This window comes from Rana temporaria, chromosome 4, assembly GCF_905171775.1.
Source record: "Rana temporaria chromosome 4, aRanTem1.1, whole genome shotgun sequence".
Classification (NCBI taxonomy): domain Eukaryota; kingdom Metazoa; phylum Chordata; class Amphibia; order Anura; family Ranidae; genus Rana; species Rana temporaria.
Window position 1 is genome coordinate 16,472,085 of NC_053492.1, and position 27,942 is coordinate 16,500,026.

Genomic DNA, 27,942 nt, shown 5'->3' on the forward strand with positions numbered 1-27,942 from the left:
GTGGGTTGTTGGTGTCAGGTGGCCTCTCATCCCCTTAAAAATGATTTCCTCACACAAGATTGCCCTTCTCCATTTTCTGCATTTTAGCAGCTACTAAGCAGACATAGGACTTTTCAACGTCAGGGGGGGGGGAATCTCAGGGCCGCATTGGCCTCCCTAATGAGACCCAGTGCTGCCTCCTAAAAGTTCCTCCCATTCCTGGCCCTTTTTGTTGGAAGGCGGAGGGGAGGCACCTGGGATTCTGTAAGGCTACTGGGCTCCGCCTCATCCTGGCTGCCAGCCTGCCACTTACCCTCGCCTGGCTGCCACATTCCAGAGCCTCGTTCTGGCTGAGGTCTTCCTGTATATAAAAAAGGGACATAGTTTTAGTTTTTGGTTCATCAATCACACACAATTTTCAGCTCATGACTGTTGCAAATTGAATGTTAATAAATAGAAAAGACTCTCATTCTGACCCCAGCAGTTTCCATTCTTGGCCACTACTGTCTATTGATATGTAAAACACTTTTTGTTAAATCATTAATTTGTTATCACTGATTACATCTAGTTAACATTAATTTTAGTACAATAAATATGTTAAAAAATACTATACAAGCTGGGCTCCTCCACTTCTTCCTAGGTGGAAGGCCCAGGTTGATCGTCGGAAGCCTCAGCTGGGGTTGAAGGAATGGTGAAAGGAAGGGGGGAAGTAAGGGGGGAAGGAAGCGTTAAAAGTGATTGCCTGACTTCAATCTGGTCTTCCAGAAAATGCATTTTGTTGTAGTACCACAGACTGGGTTCATACACGTCTTCTGCTGCTGCTCCTGATTTTTGGGAAGCCAGGACCTTATTTCGCTCCTTCTTATATGTGCTTCTCGAGCCACCAATTTTGGCTGCCAAAAAGTTGATGTCTGCCGTGGGGACCTCCAGGTTCACAAAATCCAGCAGTTTCTCCATTGCTGCCTTCCTAGCTGGTTTATTTTTGTATAAAGGGTGTTTAGCCTGCCACAAATTGTTCAGCTTCCCATACAAATCTATGAACAGGCCCATGAAATCAGGGTCTTTGAATTTATAAATTTCTCTGCAAGACAAAACACAAGACAAAAACCCTCTTATTCCAATATAGGCCTCAATCTAGAATCAGTATAGGCCACTGATGCCCCAAGTTAAAATGTTACCTTCGTTATCACGATCGGCGCTTCCGTTACTCTTTCCTCCGCTCACAGATCGTAGTTACGACACACTCGTGTTAGCTTTATATACACTGCGCATGCGTGAAACTCTGCACACGCCGCCCGCCCCTGACATTTTTTCTAGTATATTCCCCTTCTCTTTCGGCGTGCAGTGGGAGAGGAACATGGCGGAGACACAGTAGGTGCGTGATAATAGCACTAACGAGGAGGAAAGCCCGGAGCCATAAACGTCCCGATCCAGGAGGAGATATAAGGCCTCAAAATTTGTCCTTTGTAGAGATGTTGGCGATGGTGGACATCTTGAAGAGGACTGACTATGATGGGAAGTATGGACTGTACCCCAACCCAAATGTGAGAAAGGCCAAGATCATCTCTAAAGTTGTGAGAAGTCTGCACAGGAATTTTGGGGTACAACGATCCAATGAGCAATTGAGGAAACACTGGTCAGACCTGATATTGAGGGAGCACAATCAGTACAGAAGGATCAGGAAACTGCTTCTAAAAAGTATTTGTCCTATGTTCCTATTATTATTACTATTATTACTTGCATGTTGCTCCATGTGCTTTTCTTTACTGTTGTACAGTTTAAAATGGCATCTTTCAGGTTCGTGGGCACGGTAATCAGTCATAGTAAACATTGTTTGTTCGCCCACTAAATACGATGTTTGTGGCAGATACAGGTTAACTACATTTGGTCATGCCTATTTGTATTAAAATAAGTTTAGTACATTGTTGTCTAGATATGTGTGTAACTAGAATGAAATGCAAACTTGATTCAGTGTAAAGGAGAGGACACCCAGCAGCTGTTTACACATCTGGACTCAGGAGCACTAGTGTGGGACACCAGAACAACCTTTTTAGGGTGTCCCACACAGGTGCTCCAGTGGATACTTGGGGTGTCTCCATGTGTGAAACTTGTCCAAAAAAGGTAAGTATTCCAGCTTTGGTAAGGGAAAAAATCATGTCTTCAGCTTGGAACTCTGCCAAAACAGACAATTGTACCACACTTCCAAGCAATGTTTCATATTCCTATTTCTGGCCTCAAATATCTGTGTGCTAAGTATACCTTTTTTTTCATTCTCATAGGGGAGAAAACACTCGGGACATCTGAGGACACCAGGAACCCCACACCTCATGAAGAAGGGGAGGGAGGAGAGGTGTATGAAGTGGGCGAAATAGAGACCACATCAGGTCAGTATTAGACACCACAGCTTCAGGTAAAAGATGCATGCCTGCATATTTATAATACATGGTGTGTTTTAAAAATTTTAGGTGATGTGGATGAAGAATATCGTTTTACCAGTGCAAGTGCACAAATCCTCATCCAAGACATAATGGTGTGCAATCGGGATTTAGACCTGATCAAGCAAAAGATCAATGATTTTGAACAAAAAATGAAGAACATGATTGATGTTTTATGCAGAATCTAAATCACCCAAAAATTCTACTTTTTTTGTTGTATATTTTTGGCCCAATTTTTTTTAAGCATTTTAAAATCAAAATTTTGAAGATGCACACAGTGGCCCAGATTCAAGAAGCAATTGCGCCCGTGTAACCATAAGTTACACGGCGCAATTGCTTACTTGCTCCGGTGTAACGAGTGCTCCTGATTCAGGAACCTCGTTACACCGACTGCAGCCTAAAATCTGCGCGGCATAAGGCACTTATGCCTCGCAGATTTTAGGCTGCATTCTTGTGCTTGCCGCTAGGGGGCGCTCCCATTGTGATCAGCGTGTAGTATGCAAATTGCATACTACCAACTGATTCACAAACTTGCGCGGGCCCCGCGCAAGCCAGGTACGGAGTTTCCGTACGGCAACTTTAGCGCAAGGCTGCCCTTTCTAATAGCAGGGGCAGCCAATGCTAAAGTATAGCCGGCCTTCCCGCGCCGTGAAATTTGAATTTCACGGCGTTTGCGTAAGTGCTTCGTGATTGGCGCTGGACGCCATTCACGTTCACTTTGAAGCAAATGACGTCCTTGCGACGTCATTTGCCGCAATGCACGTCGGGAAAGTTTCCCGACGGAGCATGCGCTGTACGCTCGGCGCGGGAGCGCGCCTAATTTAAATGATTCCCGCCCCTGGCGGGATCATTTAACTTGCGCGCGCTTACGCCGGGCAAATTTTCCGGTGCGCCCTCGCAGTTCACGGAGCTACTGCTCCGTGTATCGAGGGCAGCGCAAAATATTTGCGTGGGCGCAGGGCAAAATCGTTGCCCTGTGCCCGCGCAAATATAGCACAGTTCTACCTGAATCTGGGCCAGTGTGTCAACATGTGCGATTTGCCATCAGGGGATATTAATGTACGCGTTTTGTGGATGCAACCCCTTCCTCGCAACTCAAGTAGCTATCAGCCTGTGGCATTGCTGAGATGTTATGGAAGACCAGGAGGCTTCAATAGCGGCCTTCAGCTCTTCTGCATTGTTCGTCCTCATATCTCTCATCTTTTTCTTGGCAATGTCCTAAAGATTCTCTATGGGGTTCAGGTCAGGTGAGTTTGCTGGCCAATCAAGCACAGTAATCCCACAGTCATTGAACCAGGTTTGGGTGATTTTGGCAGTGGGGGAGGGGCCAAGTCCTGCTGGAATATGAAGTCAGCACCCCCATAGAGCTTGTCTGTGGAAGGAAGCACAAAGTGCTCTTAAATCTCCTGGTAGACGGCTGCGGTGACCCCGGACTTAATGAAGCACAGTGGACCAACGCCAGCAGATGACACGGCTCCCCAAATCAACACAGACTGTGGAAACTTCACACTGGACTTCAAGCATCTTGCAGTGTGTGCCTCTCCATTCTTCCTCCATACTCCGGCTCCTTGGTTTCCAAATGAGATGCAAAATTTGCTCTCATCATAAAAGAGGACTTTGGACCTCCGAGGAACAGACCAGGTGTGTTTTTCTTTAGCCCAGGTAAGACGCTTAAGATGTTGTTTGTTGTTGTTTGTTGTCCAAAGATGAGCTGAAACTGATCACAAATAATAGTGTCCAAAAATGTAAACAATTGTAGCAAATCTTCTTTCGTAATTTCTGTGTGAGGCCCCGTACACACGACCGAGGGACTCGACGTGCCAAACACATCGAGTTCCTCGGCGAGTTCAGTGTGGAAGCCGCCGAGGAGCTCGGCGAGCCGACTTTCCTCATTGAACAACGAGGAAATAGAGAACATGTTCTCTTTTCGGCCCGACGAGTTCCTCGACGGGTTCCTCGCTGAAAAGTGTACACACGACCGAGTTTCTCGGCAGAATCCAGCTCCGACCGAGTTTCTGGCTGAATTCTGCCGAGAAACTCGGTCGTGTGTACGGGGCCTGATAGTGATCAAAATATCCACCCTTAACCACTTAAGTTTTTTTTGCTAGAAAATTACTTAGAACCCCCAAACATTGTACGTTTTTTTCTTTTAACACCCTAGAGAACAAAATGGCGGTCATTGCAATATTTTTTGTCACACCGTATTTGCGCAGCGGTCTTACAAGCGCACTTTTTTGGAGTAAAATAAAAAAATAAGAAAAAAGTAAAGATAGCCTAATTTTTTTTATATTGTAAAAGATAATGTTACGCCAACTAAATTGATACCCAACATGTCACGCTTCAAAATTGCGCACGCTCGTGGAATGGCGTCAAACTTTTACCCTTCAAAATCTCCATAGTCGACGTTTAAAAAAGTCTACATGTTGCATGTTTTGAGTTACAGAGGAGGTCTAGGGCTAGAATTATTGCTCTCGCTCTAACGATTGTGGCAATACCTCACAAGTGTGGGTTGAACACCATTTTCATATGCAGGGGCTGCCCTCGTATGGATTCGCTTCTGCGCGTGAGCTCGTCGGGATGGGGTGCTTTAAAAATATATATTTTTCTTATTTATTTTACTTTATTTTATTGATTGAAAAAAAATTGGGTCACTTTTATTCCTATTATAAGGTATGTAAACATCCCTTGTAATAGAAAAAAGCATGACAGGTCCTCTTAAATATGAGATCTGGGGTCAAAACGACCTCCCATCTCATATTTGGACTTAAATACAATAAAAAAAATGTAATTTGAAAAAATTACAACAAAAAAAGTGCCTTTAAGACGTGTGGGCAGAAGTGACGTCTTGACATCGCTTCCGCCCTGCTATAGTATGGAGACGGGTGGAGGCCATCTTGCCCTCACTCATATCCATACCACATAGGGAGAAGGATCTGATCGCCTTCGCCACTACCGACGGCTCCGGTAAGCGGCCGAGGGCGAAGTAGAGCGGCGGGAGGGGGGCCCTCTCCCGAAGCCGATAACGGTGATCTTGCGGGGAATCTGCGGTGAATAATATGAAGTGTTATCAATAAAGGAAAATATTTTTGTATTTTTTAATAGTCCCATGAAAGGCTTTAAACAATTTTTATTCAGATTTATTTGGGATGGTGGCAACCCCTACCTTATATTGTAGCTTGCTATGGGGACACCCAAGCCGAGCTGCAGCTCCATGTGTCAATTCAGACACAGAGCTGTTTTTTCGGCCCCACCCCCTCTCTCTCCTGATTAGCTAATTTATTTTGATTGATAGCCATGGGAGCCAATGGCACCCCTGCCGTGTCTCAGCCAATCAGGAGGGAGAGTCTCAGACGGCCATGGGACTTGTGGACATCGTTGGACAGAGATGGGGCTCAGGTAAGTATTAGAGGTGTGCTGAGGAGGCTTCTACACACAGAAGGCTTTTTTATCTTAATGCATGGAATTAGAAATCTAGAAAAACCTTCTGGCTTTACAGCTCCTTTAACCATAGGTGTACAAACAGACTCATCTGTGCAACAAGTAAAAAGCATTTAGAACGTATATAGTATAGCTGAAACAGACATAAAATGAAGGACAGATAAAAGACAAATTTACTTCACATTGGCTGAACAACTGTTTAACCACTTAAGACCCGGACCTTTAGGCAGCTAAAGGACCCAGCCAGGTTTTGCGATTCGGCACTGCGTCGCTTTAACAGACAATTGCGCGATCGTGCGACGTGGCTCCCAAACAAAATTGGCGTCCTTTTTTTCCCACAAATAGAGCTTTCTGCTGGTGGTATTTGATCACCTCTGCGGTTTTTATTTTTTGCGCTATAAACAAAAATAGAGCGACATTTTTGAAAAAAAATCAATATTTTTTACTTTTTGCTATAATAAATATCCCCCAAAAATATATAAAAAAACATTTTTTTCCTCAGTTTAAGCCGATACGTATTCTTCTACCTATTTTTGGTAAAGAAAATGGCAATAAGCGTTTATCGGTTGGTTTGCGCAAAATGTATAGCTTTTACAAAATAGGGGATAGTTTTATTGCATTTTTATTAAATTTTTTTTTTTTTTACTACTAAGCGATTTTTTTCATGACTGCAACATTATGGCGGACACTTCGGACAATTTTGACACATTTTTGGGACCATTGTCAATTTCACAGCAAAAAATGCATTTAAAATGAATTGTTTACTGTGAAAATGACAATTGCAGTTTGGGAGTTAACGACAAGGGGGCGCTGATGGGGTTATGTGTGACCTCATGTGTGTTTACAACTGTAGGGGGGTGTGGCTGTAGGTGTGACATCATCGATTGTGTATCCCTATAAAAGGGATCACACGATCGATGCGCCGCCACAGTGAAGAACAGGGAAGCTGTGTTTACACACAGCTCTCCCCGTTCTTCAGCTCCGGGGACCGATCGTGGGCCTCCAGCGGCAATCGGGTCCACGGGTCCCGTAGGTCCCCGAGCTTGGTACTGCAGCTGGATACTAGCACAGGACGTACCTATACGTGCATGTGCCCAGTCGTGCCATTCTGCCGACGTAAATGTGCAGGAGGCGGTCCTTAAGTGGTTAAATCACATATATGCATATGTTATAAAGTACATTTTATCATTGTCTACAATTAAAGCACTTGAATAAAGAGGAAGGTGTAGCCAAATATTGTGGCTCCAAACTTTTCCATGTCATGCACCACAATCACCCCATGATGCCTGGGGCCCCCCTCCCGGGGGCACACACAGATGATGTTTCAGAATGATTGGGGGAAGTGGTAATGTCATTTACCGGCCTCTTACCTTGCTGTATGAACCCAGTGATTGGTACCATGTGTTTGAGCTTTGGGGTGCACGCCCTAATGCAATAGGCTGCACACACCTATGTTCCTTGTATATCTTTTAATAATCATCCAGTCATCTGGCTTTAGTTTATGAGATCCTTTTAACCGCTTACGGACGGCCCGCCGTCGTTATACCTCGGCTGTTTGAAGAGGGATATCATTGTTATGGTAGCAGCTAGCTTAGGGTGACCAGACATCCCCGGTTTTCAGGGACAGTCCCCAGATTGAGGACACTGCCCCCGGTTTTGTCCCCGGGTTGGATTTGAACAGGGGCTGGGGCAATTTCAAAGACAGTCAGTGCAGAATTAAAAAAAAAAAATCTGAATTACACATCCCCACTCCGCCACTCCTACTAGCTTAGGGGTGTATTTTTGCCATTATCTGTGCCCCTTTTTGACGATCGTGTGCTGGAATATTTCTTCAGTTTCGGGTGCATGCCCATCCAACTCCGTTCACATGTTCTTCTGCCTTGGCTCATGTCCCGGTCAGCCGCCTGCCTGCTTATCTCCTTGCCTTCCCTGGTGGAGTGATCTTCCTCCGCTCCCCACCCAGTAGTAGCCGGGGGCCCGGAGAGTGAGACTTGAAAGGCTGTGAGGCGGGCAGCGGTGGCGACGTGCAGACAGTCGTTAATTGCCGCCATTCCTAGTAAAAAAAAAAAAATCCCTGGATTTCATTTCGGGCCTGAAGGATGAGCCCATTTTTGGCTAGTGGACCCTATGGTGCTTTACAATCGTTGGGATGCCATGAGAGCTTATTGGCAGGACATAGATCCTGAGGGTTCTTCAGGCCTCCAATGGGATGACTTCAAGGCCATAATGGGGGCTCCTAAATGTCAAGTGTGTGTGATCTTAAGAAAGCCAACAATGCTACCTTATCTGAGTTGTTGCAAATTGTCGGTCGACAGGGAGCGTCAATAGGTGTCTGACCCTTCGCAACAGAATTACCTTTTATGGCAGGATGCTCAAAGGTCCTACAATATTGCCTTGACTAACAAAACCCAAAATAAGCTCTTGTATCAAGCCCAGCACATTGTTGACTCTGGCGACAAAAATGGTTGTTTACTAGATTTTCTAGCCAAACCCATACACAAGCCCTTCACTATCCCTAGGATTTTGGATAGTGTGGGTAGTATTCACACCTCTACAATGTATTTTGAATGTTTTTTTTTTACAATTTTACATTGATCTGTATACCTCCCTAGCGAACTATGACTCTGAGGCCTTGTACACACGGTCGGATCAAACCGATGAGAATGAAGTTCAGTTTCATCGGACCAAACCGACCGTGTGTATAGGCCATCGGTCTGTTTTCCTTCGGTCCAAAATTTTAAAACATGCTTCAAAACCGAAACAATGGACCGCTGCCTCATCGGACCAAACCCATCGTTAGTACAGAAAAGCATCGGTTCAAAACCCGCGCATGCTCAGAATCAAGTCGACGCATGCTTGGAAACATTGAACTTCGTTTTATTCAGCACGTCGTGTGTTTGACGTCACTGCGTTCTGACCCGATTGGATTTTGGACTGACGGTGTGTACACATATCAGGCCGTGCGGCCACTTCAGAGGTGAACTGATGAAAACGGTCCGACGGACCAGTCACATCGGTTTGGTCCGACCGTGTGTACTGTACAAGGCCTGAAGCTCTCACGGATTATCTCAGCGACATTCAGCCCCCTCTTTATTTCCAGATAACCAAAAATTCGTAGACAGCCCAATAATTGTGGAGGAGATTGACAAAACCCTTACTTTGTTTGCCAAACATAAAATTCCTGGCTTGGATGGCATGCCCATTGAATGGTATTTGGCTCATTGAGAATACCTTGTCCCTCAACTAAAAGTCTTATACTAAGCAATATGACATCACCTCTAAATTGAGATATGTAGGTGTGGAAATTCAACTTCCAGGTAATTTGGCCCCCCATATGAATATTCTTTCTTTTTTTTACAGTTTCTGTTTTTTTAAACTTTTACACTTAAAAAGTGTAAATCTGCCGGAGGTCAAGTGGTCAATGACTTAATTGCATTAAGCACTATGATAAGCCTCATGGGAGTATAGAAATATTGTCTTCAGTATAGGATCCCACCACTATAGGAACATTCTGGCTTTCTTGACCTCTATTAGTGGTAGATCACAAGCTTGTCCTTACTCTCAGAGTACATCACCTGCTAAAACTCGCTATGCTTTTCCCAGAATGACTTCATCAGGAGATCTCGGGATGTACTGTTTATAGAGCTCAAGGCAGCCAAAATGTTGTGATGTGGTGGGACTAGACATGTGCAATTTGTTTTGTTCTGAATTCGTTATTTAACACATTTTGACAAATTTGTTATTCGGAAATGTCCAAATTAACGAAAACCCGTTTAACAAATTTATCTGAATATTCGTAAATTCCTAAATTAGAAAATTCGTAAATTCAAAATGTCAAAATCACAAAAACCGAAAATTCAAAAATCGAAAATAAGATTTGAATATTTGAAAATTCGTACATTTGAAAATTCCTACATTCGTAATTTCTGAAATGTAAAATTCGGAAATCTGAAAACCAGAAAATCTGAAATAACTAACTAATAATAGCTTAACTATTACTAACTATTAAATTATAGGTATTGGAATTTCCTTTTTAAATTTGGCTGTTAGTGATTTTAACGAATAAAAATTTTGTTTTAGTTTTTCGGGTCATTAGATGATGATCGCAATTCGTAAATCATAGATTCGTAAATTAGAAAATTTGAAAAAACGAACTAGTAATAACTAACTATTGAATTAAAGGTATTGGAATTTCCTTTTCTATTTGGCTGTTAGTGAACTTAACGAATACAAATTTATCTGAAATAACGAATGCTGTATCTAAACGAATGGAATGTAACCAATTAATAATAATAAATAACAATAATAATAATAATAATAATAATAATAATAATAAAACCTTTTTAGTATTATTATTTATTATTAATTCATTCAGTTCTATTTGTTTAGATGCGGCCAAATCTGAAAGAAAATGCCAATACTAATAATTTAATAGTTAATTATTAGTTAGTTAGTTATTCTTTTGAATTTTCTGATTTTCAAATTTTCGCATGTACAAATTTTTGAATTTATGAATTTGCGAATTGCGATTGTAACTAAATGACCCGAAAAACGAATGAAATGAAAATGAAAATATTTTTCGGCAGTGCGCATGTCTACGTGGGTCCTCATGCAGATGACAATATACACTTTTTTTTTTTGCAGTGTATTCCGTTCAACTGAGGAAATATGTGATTTCAAAGTCCACAAGAATATATTTCTTTATTTCACGCTTTTTTTTACTTTTACGCTTAAAAGATGGATCCAACTATAAGTGGTATTGCAGTTTTTAGCATTGTTTTGTAGAAGAAGATACATCTGTCTACGGCACAAACACTGAGATGTAAATGTAGAATTCATTATCTACAATCACTCTATAGTGTATATAAAGGATGTGACTGTCTTTTTCTTATCATTGTCACCAACACTGATCACCTTCCCTGCAAAGAGCCATGCTACCTGATCCTGAGCTGTACAGACCTCTCCTCATCTCATGTCTTATATTGGGGTACTTGGTGTTATTATCTCGGGGTGTCCTATCTCCAGCTCCATCCTCCTGTCACCTCTCTACAGTACTGCTCTGTGTAATGCTGATGTGTGTGGCACCTTGTGTATCTGAGATACAGAGACCTTCCCCGGCCTGTCATCTGAATCTTGTTAGAGCCTTTGATGATTATGAATATGTGCAGGACGGAGACATCATCATTGGAGGGGTTTTCACTGTCAACCATTTTATGACAGCCCTGGACACAGGAGGAGATTATCTTAACAGTATGATGGTGTGTCTAAGGTGAGCAGATTCTAATCATCTTGAAGATTATAAAGATACTTTGGTGTGCTTACTTCATTTATATTCATTTATATTTGTCTTGTTTGAATGCTAATGCATAATTTGTTGCACATGTAAATGTGTGCAGACAGCAAACCTGACCACATTCACCATTGGTGTTAGTGTATGTGTGTATGTCTGCCCTGATTGTGTGTGCCCTGATTGTGTGTGCCCTCAATTTTTGTTGTGCGTTTTCTGACTGTTTACAGTGCCTTGCAAAAGTATTCACCCCCCTTGGCATTTTTCGTGTTTTGTTGCCTTACAACCTGGAATTAACATGGATTGTTTGAGGATTTGCATCATTTAATGTACAGAACATGCCCACAACTTTAAAGATGTTTTTTTTTTATTGTGAAGCAAACAACAAATAGGACAAAATAACAGAAAAAGTCAATGTGCACAACTATTCACCCCCCTAAAGTCAATACTTTGTAGAGCCACCTTTTGCGGATATCACAGTTTCAAGTCGCTTTGGATAAGTCTCTATGAGCTTGCCACATCTTACCACTGGGATTTTTGCCCATTCCTCCTTGCAAAACTGCTCCAGCTCCTTCAAGTTGGATGGTTTGCACTTGTGAACAGCAATCTTCAAGTCTGACCACAGATTTTCTATTGGATTGAGGTCTTTGCTTTGACTAGGCCATTCCAACACATTTACATGTTTCCCCTTAAACCACTCAAGTGTTGCTTTAGCAGTGTGTTTGGGGTCATTGTCCTGCTGGAAGGTGAACCTCCGTCCTAGCCTCAAATCACACACAGAGGGGTACAGGTTTTGCTCAAGAATATCCCTGTATTTAGCACAAGCCATCTTTCCCTCAACTCTGACCAGTTTCCCAGTCCTGACTGCTAAAAAACATCCCCACAGCATGATGCTGCCACCACCATGTTTCACTGTGGGGATGGTGTTCTTTGGGTGATGTGATGTGTTGGGTTTGCGCCAGACATAGCGTTTTCTTTGATGGCCAAATAGTAAAATTTTTGTCTCATCAGACCAGAGCACCTTCCTCCATACATTTTGGGAGTCTCCCACGTGCCTTGTCGCAAACTCAAAACGTGCCATTTTGTTTTTTGCTGAAAGTAATTTATTTTCGTCTGGCCACTCTGCCATAAAGCCCAACTCTACCGAGCATATGACTTATTGCCATCCTATGTACAGATACTCCAGTCTCTGCTGTGGAACTCTGCAGCTCCTCCAGGGTTTTCTTGGGTCTCTGTGCTGCCTCTCTGATTAATGCCCTCCTTGCCCGGTCCGTGAGTTTTGGTGTGCAGCCGTCTCTTGGCAGGTTTGCTGCTGTGCCATGTTATTTCCATTTGGTTATTATAGATTTGATGGTGCTTCTAGGGATCATAGATCAAAGATTTAGATACTTTTGTATAACCTAACCCTGACTTGTACTTCTCAACAACATTGCCCCTTACTTGTTTGGAGAGTTCCTTGGTCTTCATGGAAGTGTTTGGTTAGTGGTGCCTATTGCTTAGGTGTTGCAGCCTCTGGGACCTTTCAGAAAGGTGTGTCTATGTAATGACAGGTCATGTGACACTTAGATTGCACACAGGTGGACATTATTTCACTAATTATGTGTCTTCGGAAGGTAATTGGTTAAACCAGAGCTGCGTGCGGCGGGCAGATTCCCGCAGGGAGCGATCCGGGACGACGGCGCGGCTATTCGTTTATAGCCGTTCCGTCGCGATCGCTCCCCGGACCTGAAGAACGGGGAGAGCCGTATGTAAACACGGCTTCCCCGTGCTTCACTGTGGCGGCGCATCGATCGTGTCATCCCCTTTATAGGGGAGACACAATCGATGACATCAGACCTACAGCCACACCCCCTACTGTTGTAAACACACACTAAGTGAAGCCTAACACGTTCAGCGCCCCCTGTGGTTAACTCCCAAACTGCAACTGTCATTTTCACAATAAAGAATGCAATTTAAAGCGGTGGTTCACCCTCCTTCACCTCATTATTCCATTACTTTCCGCATCGTAGCGCGAGCTACGGTATGCCGGTCTTAAATTTTTAATCCCCGTACTCACTGTGCTATCGATGATTGAAGAATCCGACTCCCGCAGGGAATGGGCGTGCCTATGGAGAGGGAGGATGATTGACGGCCGGCTCTGGCACGTCACGCTCCCCGAAGACAGCCGGAGTAGGTCTCGGCTATTCACAGCGCCTGCGCACAGGCTATGCGCAGGCGCCGTGAATAGCCAAGCCTATTTTGGCTATTTCCGGAGAAGCGTGACGTGCCAGGGCCGGCCGTCAATCACCTTCTCTCACCATAGGAACGCCCATTCCCCGGATTCTTCAATCATTGATAGCACAGTGAGTACGGGGATTAAAAATTTAAGACCGGCATACCGTAGCTCGCGCTACGATGCCGAAAGTAATGGTCTAATAAAAAAAAACATTTTTTTTTTTTTTTAACAGGGTGAACCCCCGCTTTAAGTGAAAATGACAATGGTCCCAAAAATGTGTCAAAATTGTCTGAAGTGTCCGCCATAATGTCGCAGTCACGAAAAAAATCGCTGATCACCGCCATTAGTAGTAAAAAATTTTTTTTTTATAAAAATGCAATAAAAATATCCCCTATTATGTAAACGCTATAAATTTTGCGCAAACCAATCGATAAACGATTATTGCGATTTTTAAACCAAAAATAGGTAGAAGAATACGTATCGGCCTAAACTGAGGGAAAAAAAATGTTATATATGTTTTTGGGGGATATTTATTACAGTAAAAAGTAAAAAATATTGCATTTTTTTCAAAATTGTCGCTCTATTTTTGTTTATAGCGCAAAAAAAAAAAAAAACGCAGAGGTGATCAAATACCACCAAAAGAAAGCTCCATTTGTGGGGAAAAAAGGACGCCAATTTTGTTTGGGAGCCACGTCGCACGACCGCGCAATTGTCTGTTAAAACGACGCAGTGCCGAATCGCAAAACCTGGCCTGGGCATTTAGCTGCCTAAAGGTCCGGGGCTTAAGTGGTTAAATGAAACCATGGCCCGGTAAGGTCATGTATTTCCATCCCTTGGGACTTTAAAGGAAACCATGGCCCGGTAAGGTCAAGTATTGCCATCCCTGTTGAGGTAAAAAATGAGAGGATCAAGAGATATACATTGTTTTACATAAGACAGTATTTTTCTAATTTTTACTTCCTCAGGCCCATTCCTCCATATTACCGATATTTCTTGACAATTCGTTTTGCCATCAACGAAATTAATAAAGATCCAACACTTTTACCAAATATGACTCTGGGATATCATATGTACGATTCATGTAATGACAATAGGAAAGCTGTGAAAAGCATCTTACAGATCTTATCTGGACCAGGACAGACGGCGCCAAATTATTCCTGTAGGAAAAGCGGCAAGTTAATCGGCTTTTTCGGGGATCAAAACTCTGTAACTACAGTGAACATGGCCCAGATACTAGCCCTGTATAGATACACTCAGGTATGGAAATGGTTTCTCTGTAACTCCTATTTTAACAGTGGTACTTTAACCACTTGCCTACTGGGCACATTTACCCCTACCTGCCCAGGCCAATTTTCAGCTTTCAGCGCTGTCACATTTTCAATGACAATTGCATGGTCATGCAACACTGTACCCATATGAAATTTTTTGGCTGTTTTCCACACAAATAGAGCTGTGCCTGGCCCCCCAGCCTCCCCCCCCCCGTTTTACTTACCTGAGCCCCGAATTTCCATGGGTGCGATCCTGCGTCACTCTTCTCGGCTCTTCATTGGATAGATTGATAGCAGTGCAGCCAAGGGCTCCCGCTACTGTCAATCAAATCCAATGACGCGGCCACCGGGGGGCAGGTCCGAGTCATACACTCAGTGGCTATGGACGACGATTGTATGACACGGGAGCGCGCCCGCAAGGTAACCCCTTCGGGAGAGAGCTTCCCAGAGGGGGTTATCTAGGGGGTTAACATAAAACACGCCCCCTTACACACATTTGAATTAGGCGCCCTTACGCCTGCCCGCTTTAGGCTACGCCACTGTAACTTAGCAGGCAAGTACATTGTGAATCATGTACTTGCCTAGCTAACTTACGGCGGCGTAGCCTAAACACGCTAAGCTACGCCGCCGCAAGTTTAGGCAAATGTACCTGAATCTACCTATTGTTGTTTACAAGTTAAAATCAGTTTTATTTGCTAGAAAATTACGTAGAACCCCCAAACATTATATATTTTTTCCAGGCACCCTAGAGAATAAAATGGCGGTCGTTGCAATACTTTATGTCACACCGTATTTGCGCAGCGGTCTTACAAGCGCAAATTATTTGGAAAAAATAAAAATTTTTACTTAAAAAACAAGACAACAGATGAGTTATCACAATTAATTTTTTTATATTGTGAAAGATAATGTTACATAGAGTAAATTGATACCCAACATGTCACGCTTCAAAATTGCAGCAGCTCGTGGAATGGCGACAAACTTTGCCCCCTAAAAATCTCCATAGGCGATGTTTAAAAATGTCTGCAGGTTACCAGTTTTGAGTTACAGAGGAGGGGGTAGATTCACGTAGATCGGCGTTTCTTTGTGCGGGCGTAACGTATCCTATTTACGTTACGCCTCCGCAACTTTTACAGGCAAGTGCCGTATTCTTAAAAGAAAGTTGCGGCGGCGTAGCGTAAATAGGCCGGCGTAAGCCCGCCTAATTCAAATTGTGAAGAGGTGGGCGTGTGTTATGTAAATTAGGCTTGACCCGACGTGATTGACGTTTTTCCCAAACGGCGCATGCGCCGTCCGTGGAATTTCCCAGTGTGCATTGCTCCAAAGTACGCCGCAAGGACGTCATTGGTTTCGACGTGAACGTAAATTACGTCCAGCCCCATTCACGGACGAATTACGCAAACAACGTAAAAAATTAAAAATTTGACGCGGGAACGACGGCCATACTTAACATTGGTACGCCACACTTACGCCACCATATAGCAGGGGTAACTTTACGCCGGGAAAAGCCTAACGTAAACGGCGTAAATGTACTGCATCGGCCGGGCGTACGTTCGTGAATTCGCGTATCTAGCTAATTTACATATTTAGACGCGTAAATCAGCGTGCACGCCCCTAGCGGCCAGTGTAAATATGCAGTTACAATCCGACGGCGTAAGAGACTTACGCCAGTCGGATCTAATGGAAATCTATGTGTAACTGATTCTATGAATCAGGCGCATAGATACGACCGGCCGGACTCAGAGAATACGATGGCGTATCTGGAGATACGCTGTCGTATCTCCTCTGAGAATCTGGCCCAGTGTCTTTTACTAGAATTATTGCACTCGCTCTAATGATCACGATGATAACTCACATGTGTGGTTTGAACACGGTTTTCATATGAGGGCGCGACTTATGTATGTTTTCGCTTTTGGCGCAGGAGCTCTGTGAGACGGGGCGCTTTAAAAAAAAAATCTTATTTATTTTACTTTTTATTTCGTATTTTTTGGCTGTCCTTTTAAAAAAAAAAATTAGGTAATTTTTATTCCTATTACAAGAAATGTAAACATCCCTCTTAATAAAAAAAGCATGACAGGACCCCTTAAATGTGAGATGTGGGGGCCAAAAATACCTCAGATCTCCCATTTACACTTAAATGCAATAATAAAAAAGTGGGTGGGGGAGGGCGTGGTTCTGGGAGGACGTCAATAGATGCCCTCCCAGAACTGGGCGATCAGAGAATAATTTGCTTCAAGGGTTACTTCACTAATCAAAAAGAAAAGTGGTGAGTGTAACATTGGTTACATACAGTATCTCACAAAAATGAGTACACCCCAGTGGGGGTGCGTCCATAGAGGGCGCAAGAGCGCCACCCCCTCTGTCCTGCACCCGTCAATCAACGATAGATAGATTCAGGCAGGCATTTTAAGATGCAATAGAGTCTTATACACAGAAAGACAAAAAAAAACATATATTGGATCTATTGTATAGCCAACTAAATTTGCCAACACGTTTCGTCTAAATGTGAAGTTGCCCTTTAATGTGACACTACCACCTTGCTGATGCAAGGCAAAGTGACTCTCAGTACAGTGACCCCCCCTCCTCTCAGTACAGTGACCCCCCCTCCTCTCAGTACAGTGACCCCCCTCCTCTCAGTACAGTGACCCCCCCTCCTCTCAGTACAGTGACCCCCCCTTCTCTCAGTACAGTGACCCCCCCCTTCTCTCAGTACAGTGACCCCCCCTTCTCTCAGTACAGTGACCCCCCCCTTCTCCCAGTACAGTGACCCCCCCTTCTCTCAGGACAGTGACCCCCTCCCCTTCTCTCAGGACAGTGACCCCCCCTTCTCTCAGGACAGTGACCCCCTTCTCTCAGTACAGTGACCCCCCCCTTCTCTCAGTACAGTGACCCCCCCCTTCTCTCAGGACAGTGACCCCCTTCTCTCAGGACAGTGACCCCCCTTCTCTCAGGACAATGACCCCCCTTCTCTCAGGACAGTGATCCCCCTTCTCTCAGGACAGTGACCCCCCTTCTCTCAGGACAGTGACCCCCTTCTCTCAGTACAGTGACCCCCCCAGCTAGTACCGACAGACACTCCCCGAGCGGTGTGTCCCACGAGTGCGGGCTCCTCCTCTGTGGGTGTAAACAGAGGAGGGCCGCCGCCGGGTGTACCAAGATGGCCGTGGCTCCGGAGCTAGGCTGAAGCCGCGGCCTTTCCTAATGTTACGGCGGCGGCTCCAGAGCTAGGCCGAAGCCGCGGCCTTTCCTAGCATTATGGTCGCGGCTCCGCAGGTAGGCCGAAGCCGCGGCCATAACATTAGGAAAGGCTGCGGCTTCGGCCTAGCTCCGGAGCCGCCGCCGTAACATTAGGAAAGGCCGCGGCTTCGGCCTAGCTCCGGAGCCGTGGCAATCCGCGGATCACAGTGTGTTCCGATCCGAAGGGGGTGACCCGTTCGGATCACGGATCAACTGTGATCCGTTGCACCCCTACTCCTGATGAGATTAAATGGGACTTTCAGGTATGGAAGCGATTGTAGCCATATTAGTGCAATTGTGACAGAGAAAATTGAGTACTGTCCGTGATACTTTTTTTATTTGCACTAACATACAATTTTTCAGGAAAAGCTTTCGGGGGTGTTTCCCCTTCTTCAAGGTCCAAGGTATGTAAGCGAGAGGCGTGTGTGACCCGATCCCCTCTAACAGTCACTACCAATCACTAGCCCCATACACTATCACATGATAGGGGTCAGGCACAGCTTTTGCAGAGACATGGTCACTTGTTTCAGAAAGGTGACAATAAGTCTTTAGGTATATTAATGCAACAATCAAATTGTCATTTATCTGTTTTTAAAATTGTAGATTTTTTATAGGGATACGAAGTACAAGGATTCCAATATCTTTACATTATAGGTCAGTTATGGTGCAACCACTTATGTTCTCAATAACAGAAATATCTACCCCACATTTTTCCGGACAGTTGAAAGTAACCGGAGCATTTATTTCATACTCTCGGGTCTTCTCCAATACTTTGGCTGGACATGGGTTGGAGTTCTCTCTTCTGATGATGACAGCGGTAATGAAGAAACCCAACTTCTGACTCAATATCTAACCATGAAGGGCATTTGTGTTGCCTACATGATCAAGATAAAGCCTGAAATTTTGAGCGTTACAGAAAATACTTTTAAAAATAGTATTGAGACCATTAGAAAGTCGTCTGCTCAGGTTATAATTCTTTGTGGGACCTTTTCTTCATATATGGCCGATCTTTTAAATGAAGTGCGCCATGTGCTCTATGATAAGACATTCATTTATGGACCAATATTTGCTTCTAATACGTTTCTTATGGAACATTTCAGAGAAATGCTTACAGGTAGTTTAACTCTAGAATTTTATAATCTGCCTGTTCCTGACATGAAGAGTTTTTATGACAGTTTTCAGGTTGTGAATCATCCTCAGGACACGTTACTGGAACACATATGGCTGCTACATCTACACTGTTCAGGAACCAATGAGTCACGTAATCGATTTTATAGTACGGTATATAAAACGTCTCTTCACAACTGCTCTGGGACTAAACGTGTCACTGAATTCATTAGTTTTCAAAACCCGGGTTTAACTGATCGAGTTTATAGAGCAGTTTATTCATTGGTTCATGCTCTACACGACATGTATCTGTCTATAGGAAGTCAGGCTCCAGAGAAGATAACTCAGGTACTGTACATAACAACCTACATCAGTTAAGCAATGACTTTATTACAATCCTGACTAGTCTCCCAGTTTCTGCCACTGAAAAACATCCCTACAGCATGATGCAGCCACCACCATGCTTCACTGTAGGGATGGTATTGGCAAAGTGATGAGCGGTGCCTGGTTTCCTCCAGACATTATGATTGCCATTCAGTCCAAAGAGTTTAAACTTTGTTTCATCAGACCAAAGAATTTAGTTTCTCATGGTCTGAGAGTCCTTCAGGTGCCTTTTGGCAAACTCCAATCAGGCTGTCATGTGCCTTTTACTGAGGAGTGGCTTCTGTCTGGCCACTCTACCATACAGCCCTGATTGGTGGAGTGCTGCAGAGATAGTTGTTCTTCTGGAAGGTTCTCATTAAGGATGAGCCGAACACCCCCCCTGTTCGGTTCGCATCAGAACTTGCGAACACACCAAATGTTCGTGTGAACATTAGAACCCTGTTAAAGTCTATGGGACTCGAACATTTGAAATCTAAAGTGTTAATTTTAAAGGCTAATATGCAAGTTATTGTCCTAAAAAGTGTTTGGGGACCTGGGTCCTGTCCCAGGAAACATGTATCAATGCAAATTTTTTTTTAAAACGGCCGTTTTTTCAGGAGCAGTGAATTTAATAATGCTAAAAGTGAAACAATAAAAGTGTAATATTACTTTAAATTTCGTACCTAGGGGGGGTGTAAAGTCAGCATGTGAAATAGCGCATGTTTCCCGTACATAGAACTGTCCCTGCACAAAGTGTCATTTCTGAAAGAAAAAAAGCCATTTAAAACCGGCTTTGCGGCTCTAATGAATTGTCGGCTCTTTCAATTACAGAGATGATTCATTCATAAAGAAAAAAAAATGTGTGGGGGTCCCCCAAATTAAATTACCAGGCCCTTCAGGTCTGGAATGGATATTAAGGGGAACCCCGCCGTAAAAAAAAAAAAAATACGTAGGGTTCCCCGCAAATATCCATACAAGGCCCTTCAAGTCTGGTGTGGATTTTAAGGGGAACTCCACCCCAAATAAAAAAAAATGGTGTGGAGTCCCCCTAAAAATCCACACCAGACCCTTATCCGAGCATGTTAACCTGGCCGGCCGCAGAAAAGAGGGGGGGACAGAGTGCGCCCCCCCCCTCTCCTGAACCGCACCAGGCCACATGCCCTCAACATGGGGAGGATGTCCCCATGTTGATGGGGACAAGGGCCTCATCCCCACAACCCTTGCCCGGTGGTTGTGGGGGTCTGCGGGCGGGGGGCTTATCAGAATCTGGAAGACCCCTTTAACAAAGGGGACCCCCCGATCCTGGCCCCCCTATGTGAATTGGTAATGGGGTACATTGTACCTCTACCATTTCACGAAGGAAGTGTAAATAGTTAAAAAAAAAAACAGACAGACACGGTAGAAAAAAATCCTTTATTAATAAAAAAAAAAAAAAAATCCAGCAATGTGAATCCACTGTCTCCTATCCAGCGATGGATGATCTCTCCAGCGATGGATGATCAGCGGTCCGGTCCAGCTATGCAGAAGATCCATCCGTCCAGAGCGCAGCAGGGGAGCTCTACTCTCCGCTGGACACAGCCCAGCGGAATGACGCGCTGGAGCTGTGACATTACTTAAATAGGGGAAGCGGCCACCCATCACGTGACTCTGCCCCCTCTGACGCACCCTCGTACGTCACTGGGAAAGACCCTGAAAGACAGGGCTTTCCCAGTGACGTACGAGGGTGCGTCAGAGGGGGAGATCGCTGGAGAGAGATCATCCATCGCTGGATAGGAGACAGTGGATTCACATCGCTGGATTTTTGTTTGTTTTTTTATTAATAACAGATTTTTTTCTACGGTGTCTGTGTGTTTTTTTTTAACTATTTACACTTCCTTCGTGAAATGGTAGGGGTACAATGTACCCCATTACCAATTCACATAGGGGGGGCAGGATCTGGGGGTCCCCTTTGTTAAAGGGGTCTTCCAGATTCTGATAAGCCCCCCGCCCGCAGACCCCCACAACCACCGGGCAAGGGTTGTGGGGATGAGGCCCTTGTCCCCATCAACATGGGGACATCCTCCCCATGTTGAGGGCATGTGGCCTGGTGCGGTTCAGGAGAGGGGGGGCCGCACTCTGTCCCCCCCTCTTTTCTGCGGCCGGCCAGGTTAACGTGCTCGGATAAGGGTCTGGTGTGGATTTTTAGGGGGACTCCACGCCATTTTTTTTTATTTGGGGTGGAGTTCCCCTTAAAATCCACACCAGACCTGAAGGGCCTGGTATGGTTATTTGCGGGAAACCCTACGTTTTATTTTTTATTTTTTTACGGTGGGGTTCCCCTTAATATCCATTCCAGACCTGAAGGGCCCGGTAATTTAATTTGGGGGACCCCCACACATTTTTTTTTTCTTTATGAATGAATCATCTCTGTAATTGAAAGAGCCGACAATTCATTAGAGCCGCAAAGCCGGTTTTAAATGGCTTTTTTTCTTTCAGAAATGACACTTTATGCAGGGACAGTTCTATGTACGGGAAACATGCTCTATTTCACATGCTGACTTTACACCCCCCCTAGGTACGAAATTTAAAGTAATATTACACTTTTATTGCTTCAATTTTAGCATTATTAAATTCACTGCTCCTGAAAAAACGGCCGTTTTTAAAACTTTTTTTTGCATTGATACATGTTTCCTGGGACAGGACCCAGGTCCCCAAACACTTTTTAGGACAATAAATTGCATATTAGCCTTTAAAATTAACACTTTAGATTTCTCCCATAGACTTTAACAGGGTGTTCCGCGGCTTTTCGAAATTGCCGCAAACTCCCCTAATTGTTCGTTGTTCGCCGAACAGGCAAACAGGCAATGTTCGAGTCGAACATGAGTTCGACTCGAACTCGAAGCTCATCCCTAGTTTCCACATTTTGTCTCTCATGGTTGAGGTATACCTAGGATGACAATTACAGGCCTCTCATCTTTTTAAGTGGGAGAACTTGCACAATTGGTGGCTGACTAAATACTTTTTTGCCCCACTGTAGTTTAGTATAGTATAATATAAATATAAATATAAAACATTTGTCCTAAAACAAGCTTATTATATGAACAAATGTTAGTATGATCAATTACAGAGAAGGTACTGTATGATTATTGTTTTTTCTTTCATTTACCAGCTTTATTATTGGGTCAAAAATCTGAAAAGCTCAAAGGGTGACCTACTTTTTAAAGAAAATGGTGAACTTGTCACATCGTTCAGAATTATGAATTGGAGGTCTTTAAACAAAAGTTCTGTAAATCAAAGACAAGTTGGCAAAACCTTAACAACAAACAGATCTCAGAAGAATTTCTTCATCATGGTAGAGAATATTATCTGGAAAACTGAAATGAATAAGGTTAGATACACTCTCTTTGTTCACTTCAATAACAGACACTTTCACCCCCTTCCTGCCCAGGCCAATCTTCCTCTTTCAGCGCTGTCACACTTTAAATAACAATTGCTTGCTCATGCAACACTTTTTTTTTTTTTAAATGTATTATTACACTTTTTTCTTTTTTTTTTTTCAGATTTTGTTTTACATACTGTGACCAGAGCAATACTACTATGGGGAGGTGATCAGGCTTTTTTTTTTTTTTTTACACACTATGATTGCTTATAACAGTGATATAAGCAACCATTTTTTATGAATGAAATCATTCATCCAGTGTGTACTATTGTGATTAGCTGTGATTGGCCACAGCTAATCACATGGTACAGATGGGCTGTGATTGGCCTTGTGTGTACCATGTGATCACTGTGACCAATCTCAGAGATCCACAAAATAGTACACAATGAATGTGTAGAGAAAAACAACTATGGCCCAGATTCACGTAGGAGATACGGCGGCGTATCTCCAGATACGCCGTCGTATCTCTGAGTCTGAGGCGTCGTATCTTGGCGCCTGATTCAAAGAATCAGATACACCAGAATTTGTATAAGATACGACCAGCGTAAGTCTCCTACGTCGTCGTATCTTAACTGCATATTTATGCTGGCCGCTAGGGGCGTGTACGTTGATTTACACCTAGAAATATGTAAATCAGCTAGATACGCCTATTCACGAATGTACGCCCGGCCGTCGCAGTAAACCCCGTTTACGTAAGGCTTTTTTCCGGCGTAAAGTTACCCCTGCTCTATGAGGCGTAGATGAGGCGTACCAATGTTAGGTATGGACGTCGGAACAGCGTAAAAATGTTCACGTTTTACGTTGTTTGCATAAGTCGTTCGCGAATAGGGCTGGGCGTCATTTACGTTCACGTCTAAAGCATTGGCTTTTTGCGGGTTAATTTGGAGCATCCGCACTGGGATACTTTCACGGACGCGCATGCGGCATGCGCCGTTCATAAAAAGCGTCATTTACATGGGGTCACAATACATTTACATAACACACGCCCACATCTCCCACATTTGAATTAGGCGGGCTTACGCCGGCCTATTTACGCTACGCCGCCGCAACTTTGCTTTGTGAATACTGCACTTGCCTGTCAAAGTTGCGGAGGCATAACATAAATAGGATACGTTACGCCCACACAAAGATGCGCTCTCCTACGTGAATCCGGGCCTATGTTTTCATACAGCGCTAAAATAATTACTATAATACATAAAGTGACAAGTGAATAAAATAAATGAAAACAGTCCAATAGTCCACCACCAAAGATTAAATTAAACTCACACACAGTGCTGGTAAATACTCTTAGAATATCAAAAATGACGATAAAGTTGTGAATTTACTAATTCCTCCAGTGTATTTCCTTCCACTAACCACTATGTAGATGTCCTACTCACCGGACGGGGTTGACTCCTATTACAGGTAGTCAAAAACGGCAATGCATTTGGATATCCAGAGACCGGTAGCTCAGAAATTTTCATAAATCATTGAATGGAAATGGCATATTTATCAGAAAAACAAGAACAGAAGCTCCTCATAGTGCAGTACCATCAATAAAATGTATTAAGAATATACAGGTTGCACTTACATAGATATGAGATAAAATTGCTTATTGGAGTAAGGCAGGGATGCCGTTTGCGCTCCACCTGCGTTCCAAAGGGTGGCGGATGTGGTACGTATCCCCACCAGATCCGCCGCGACCCCTGATGATGTCAGCTGTTGATACGATGAGCTGCCGGTCTCTGGATATCCATATGCATTGCCGTTTTTGACTACCTGTATTAGGTGTCAACCGCGTCTGGTTGGGGCTTCGAGCCTTACTACCAGCTGTTTTATTTATACGCTGACTTTAGTATTATATATGCATTTTTTTTGGACAATTTTTGCACTGTATACTTGTATCCTGAGCTGCTGCTTTCCCCTATATCTATAGCCTACTGTGATCGTGAGCTGGGGGACTCTGGGGGCCACGACCTGGATTCAGTTGCAGCCCAGTCCATCCTCACCACTAGAGGCTCTGGTGAACACCTGCTGGATCTTACACTCCTGCCGTCCTAACCCCGAGTTCCATCCGCAGCAGTCAGCCATAGGGTTCACTACTATAGCGATGCACTCCTGACCCCAACGGTGTGCATCTGTCACCTGGCCTCAGGTGACCTAAAAATGTATTTTTTATGTTTAGAAGAGTGGTACAAGATTGTGCTTGCACAACTCTTTGTTGATTCCCAACATTCTTTGATTCAAAGCATAGAGAAAATTAACCACAGCATGTAAACCTCTGTAGCCTATTTCCTTATTTGCAGATCCCAAAGTCTCAGTGTTCGGAGAACTGTTTACCAGGAAGCAGGAAAGTCCCAAGGTCCGGAATCCATGCCTGCTGCTATGACTGTGTCCAGTGCTCAGAGGGAGAGATATCCAATGTCAGCGGTATATGGAGATTTATACTATTACTGAAGTTGTTTCTTCCATATATGTCCATATTGAATAATAGTTTTATAGATATTCATTGGGAAACACCATTCTGAATTAATTTGGTTGTGTCTCTTCTTCTGCTCTGGATGTACTTTGTATGTATGTATGTACTTTGAGGACTACTCTGACTTTTGGCATAATAAAGCTTTCTCTAAATTTGATTGGTAGAATTATTGGTAATTGGTCTTTAGTTCCTCAGAAGGGCCCAGTCCCAGAGTTCATTCAACAACTTATAAAAGCCCCCCCCCCCCCATTCCACCTTCCAACCCCCGTGCACTTGTTTATACGTTTTCAAACATTTTATGGTTAGAATTGTTGGATAATTGGGTAATTTGTAAAAATGATTCTGTTAGTTTAGGTTCTATGATGCAACACTTTGTATAATAATTTATGATACACTCCTATTATAAGGACAATTCAGCATTAGAGAATATCACCAGCAGATAATAAAGACATGGGGCCAGATCCACATACATTTGGATCGGCGCAGCGTATCAGAGATACACTACGCCGCCGTACCTTACCTGGCGTATATTCGAATCCTCAGCGAGTTTGCGCCGTAAGTTACGGCGGCGTAGTGTATTTCTGGCCGGCGGATTTCAAATTGGGCGGGTTGGGGGCGGGTTTCATTTAACTGAAGCGCGCCCCCGCGCCGAATGAACTGCGCATGTGTCGTCCAGAAATTTCCCGCCGTGCTTTGTGCGAAAATGACGTCGCAACAACGTCATTTTTTTAACTTAGATATGAGTTACGTCCATCCCTATTCATGGACGACTTACGCAAAAAAAAAAATTCAAATTTAGATGCGGGAACGATGGCCATACTTAACATGGCTATCTATATGCCGCAAAATACCAGCTTTAACTATACTGTACGCCGGAAAAAGCCGACTACAGATGACATTAGAAAATGCGACGGCCGCGGGTACGTTCGTGGATCGTCGTAATTCGCTAATTTGCATACCCGACGCGGAAAACGACACGTGAACTCCACCCAGCAGGCGCCGAAGTAATGCATCGAAGATCCGAAGGCGTACGAAGCCGTACGCCTGTCGGATCTTACCCAAATGCCGTCGTATCTTGGTTTGAGGATTTAAACTAAAGATTCGACGCAGGAAATTACGCCGGCGTATCAGTAGATACGCCGGCGTACTTCGTCTGTTGATTTGGCCCTTGGTCATCTAGCCTACACCAAGACGATTATATTTCCCCAGGCACTTGTTCTTACAAGCCGTAATGACACATTCAATTTGTATGAACACATCTGGACTGAAGATCCAAATAAATCCTTACCAGAGGATAATCATTCAAATGATGATGACCATACCAAATGATAAACAATCAAATGATAAGCAAAATTTTTAAAAAATCAACTATACGTCACTGAATGATCCACATCACTGAATCATTTTTTTTTTCTTCCAGACAGTGAAAACTGCCAGCAATGCAGATACGATGAATGGCCCAATGAGAAGAAGGATCGGTGTGTCCAAAAACGACTGGATTTTCTGTCTTACTCTAATGACTATTTAGGACTGGTCTTTGCCTTGTTCTCCTCCGTTCTCTGTGCCATAACTGGACTGATATTACTAGTTTTTATTTCACACCAAGACACAGCCATTGTAAAAGCCAACAACAACAACCTGAGCTTTACCCTTCTGGTCTCCATCATGCTGAGCTTCCTTTGTGTGTTCTTTTTTCTTGGACGTCCTGCTGATATATCCTGCTTGTTACGCCAAATCTCATTTGGGATCCTTTTCACTATTGCCATCTCTTGTGTCCTTGCCAAAACCATCATGGTCTGTTTAGCATTTAAGGCCACCAAACCTGGCAGTCCGTGGCAACATTGGTTTGGGACCAAATTTTCTAATGGCATTGTCATCTTATGTTCATCCATTCAAGTCATAATTTGTGTCATCTGGTTGTCCATCTCTCCTCCCTTCCAGGAGCTGGACACCTCTTCTTATCAGGACAAGATCATTGTTCAGTGTAATGAAGGATCAGTTATTGGGTTTTATTCTGTTCTTGGTTACATGGGGTTTCTGGCAGCTGTGAGTTTTGTTCTGGCTTTCATGGTGAGGACTTTACCGGACATTTTTAACGAGGCCAAGTACATCACCTTTAGCATGCTGGTGTTCTGCAGTGTGTGGATTGCCATGATCCCGGCCTATCTGAGCACCAGAGGGAAGTACATGGTGGCTGTGGAGATATTTGCCATACTGAGCTCCAGTGCCGGGGTCTTAGGTTGTATATTTCTCCCCAAATGTTACATTATCTTATGGAGACCGGAACTGAACACTAAAACAAGTATAATGGAGAGAAGAGTTTTGTAATAAATTGTACTCCTAAATAAAACATAAAATATAGTAGATTTATATGATGTTTCTGTACTATTGCTTTTTTGTCAATTCTTTCTGGTCAATCAAGTAACTCAGCATGTTTACTTTTATGCCCTGTACACACGATTGGTTCATCCGATGAAAACGGACACACCATCAGTTGAAAAAACATTTGTGTCAGAACGCGGTGACGTAAAACACTACGACGTGCTGAGAAAAATTAAGTTCAATGCTTCCGAGCATGCGTCGACTTGACTCTGAGCATGCATGGATTTTTAACCGATGGACTTGCCCACAGATGATCGTTTTTTTCTATTGTTTTTTTAACCATGAGATAATTTTAAAACAAGTTCTGAGTTTTTTCACCGATGGGAAAAAAAAACGATGGGGCCCACACATGATCGGT

The 27,942-nt window shown here is 43.6% G+C and overlaps 1 protein-coding gene across 1 annotated transcript; it reads left to right on the plus strand.

Annotated features, from left to right (window-relative positions):
* Positions 1 to 5,770: 5,770 nt before the first annotated feature.
* LOC120935558 (vomeronasal type-2 receptor 26-like) lies at positions 5,771 to 27,530 on the plus strand. The gene is made up of 7 exons (XM_040347608.1): positions 5,771 to 5,810; positions 8,953 to 9,061; positions 14,320 to 14,611; positions 18,511 to 19,311; positions 22,475 to 22,693; positions 25,030 to 25,153; positions 26,623 to 27,530. Exons 1-7 carry the CDS (start codon positions 5,771 to 5,773, stop codon positions 27,528 to 27,530), a joined length of 2,493 nt encoding a protein of 830 aa, XP_040203542.1.
* Positions 27,531 to 27,942: the final 412 nt, after the last annotated feature.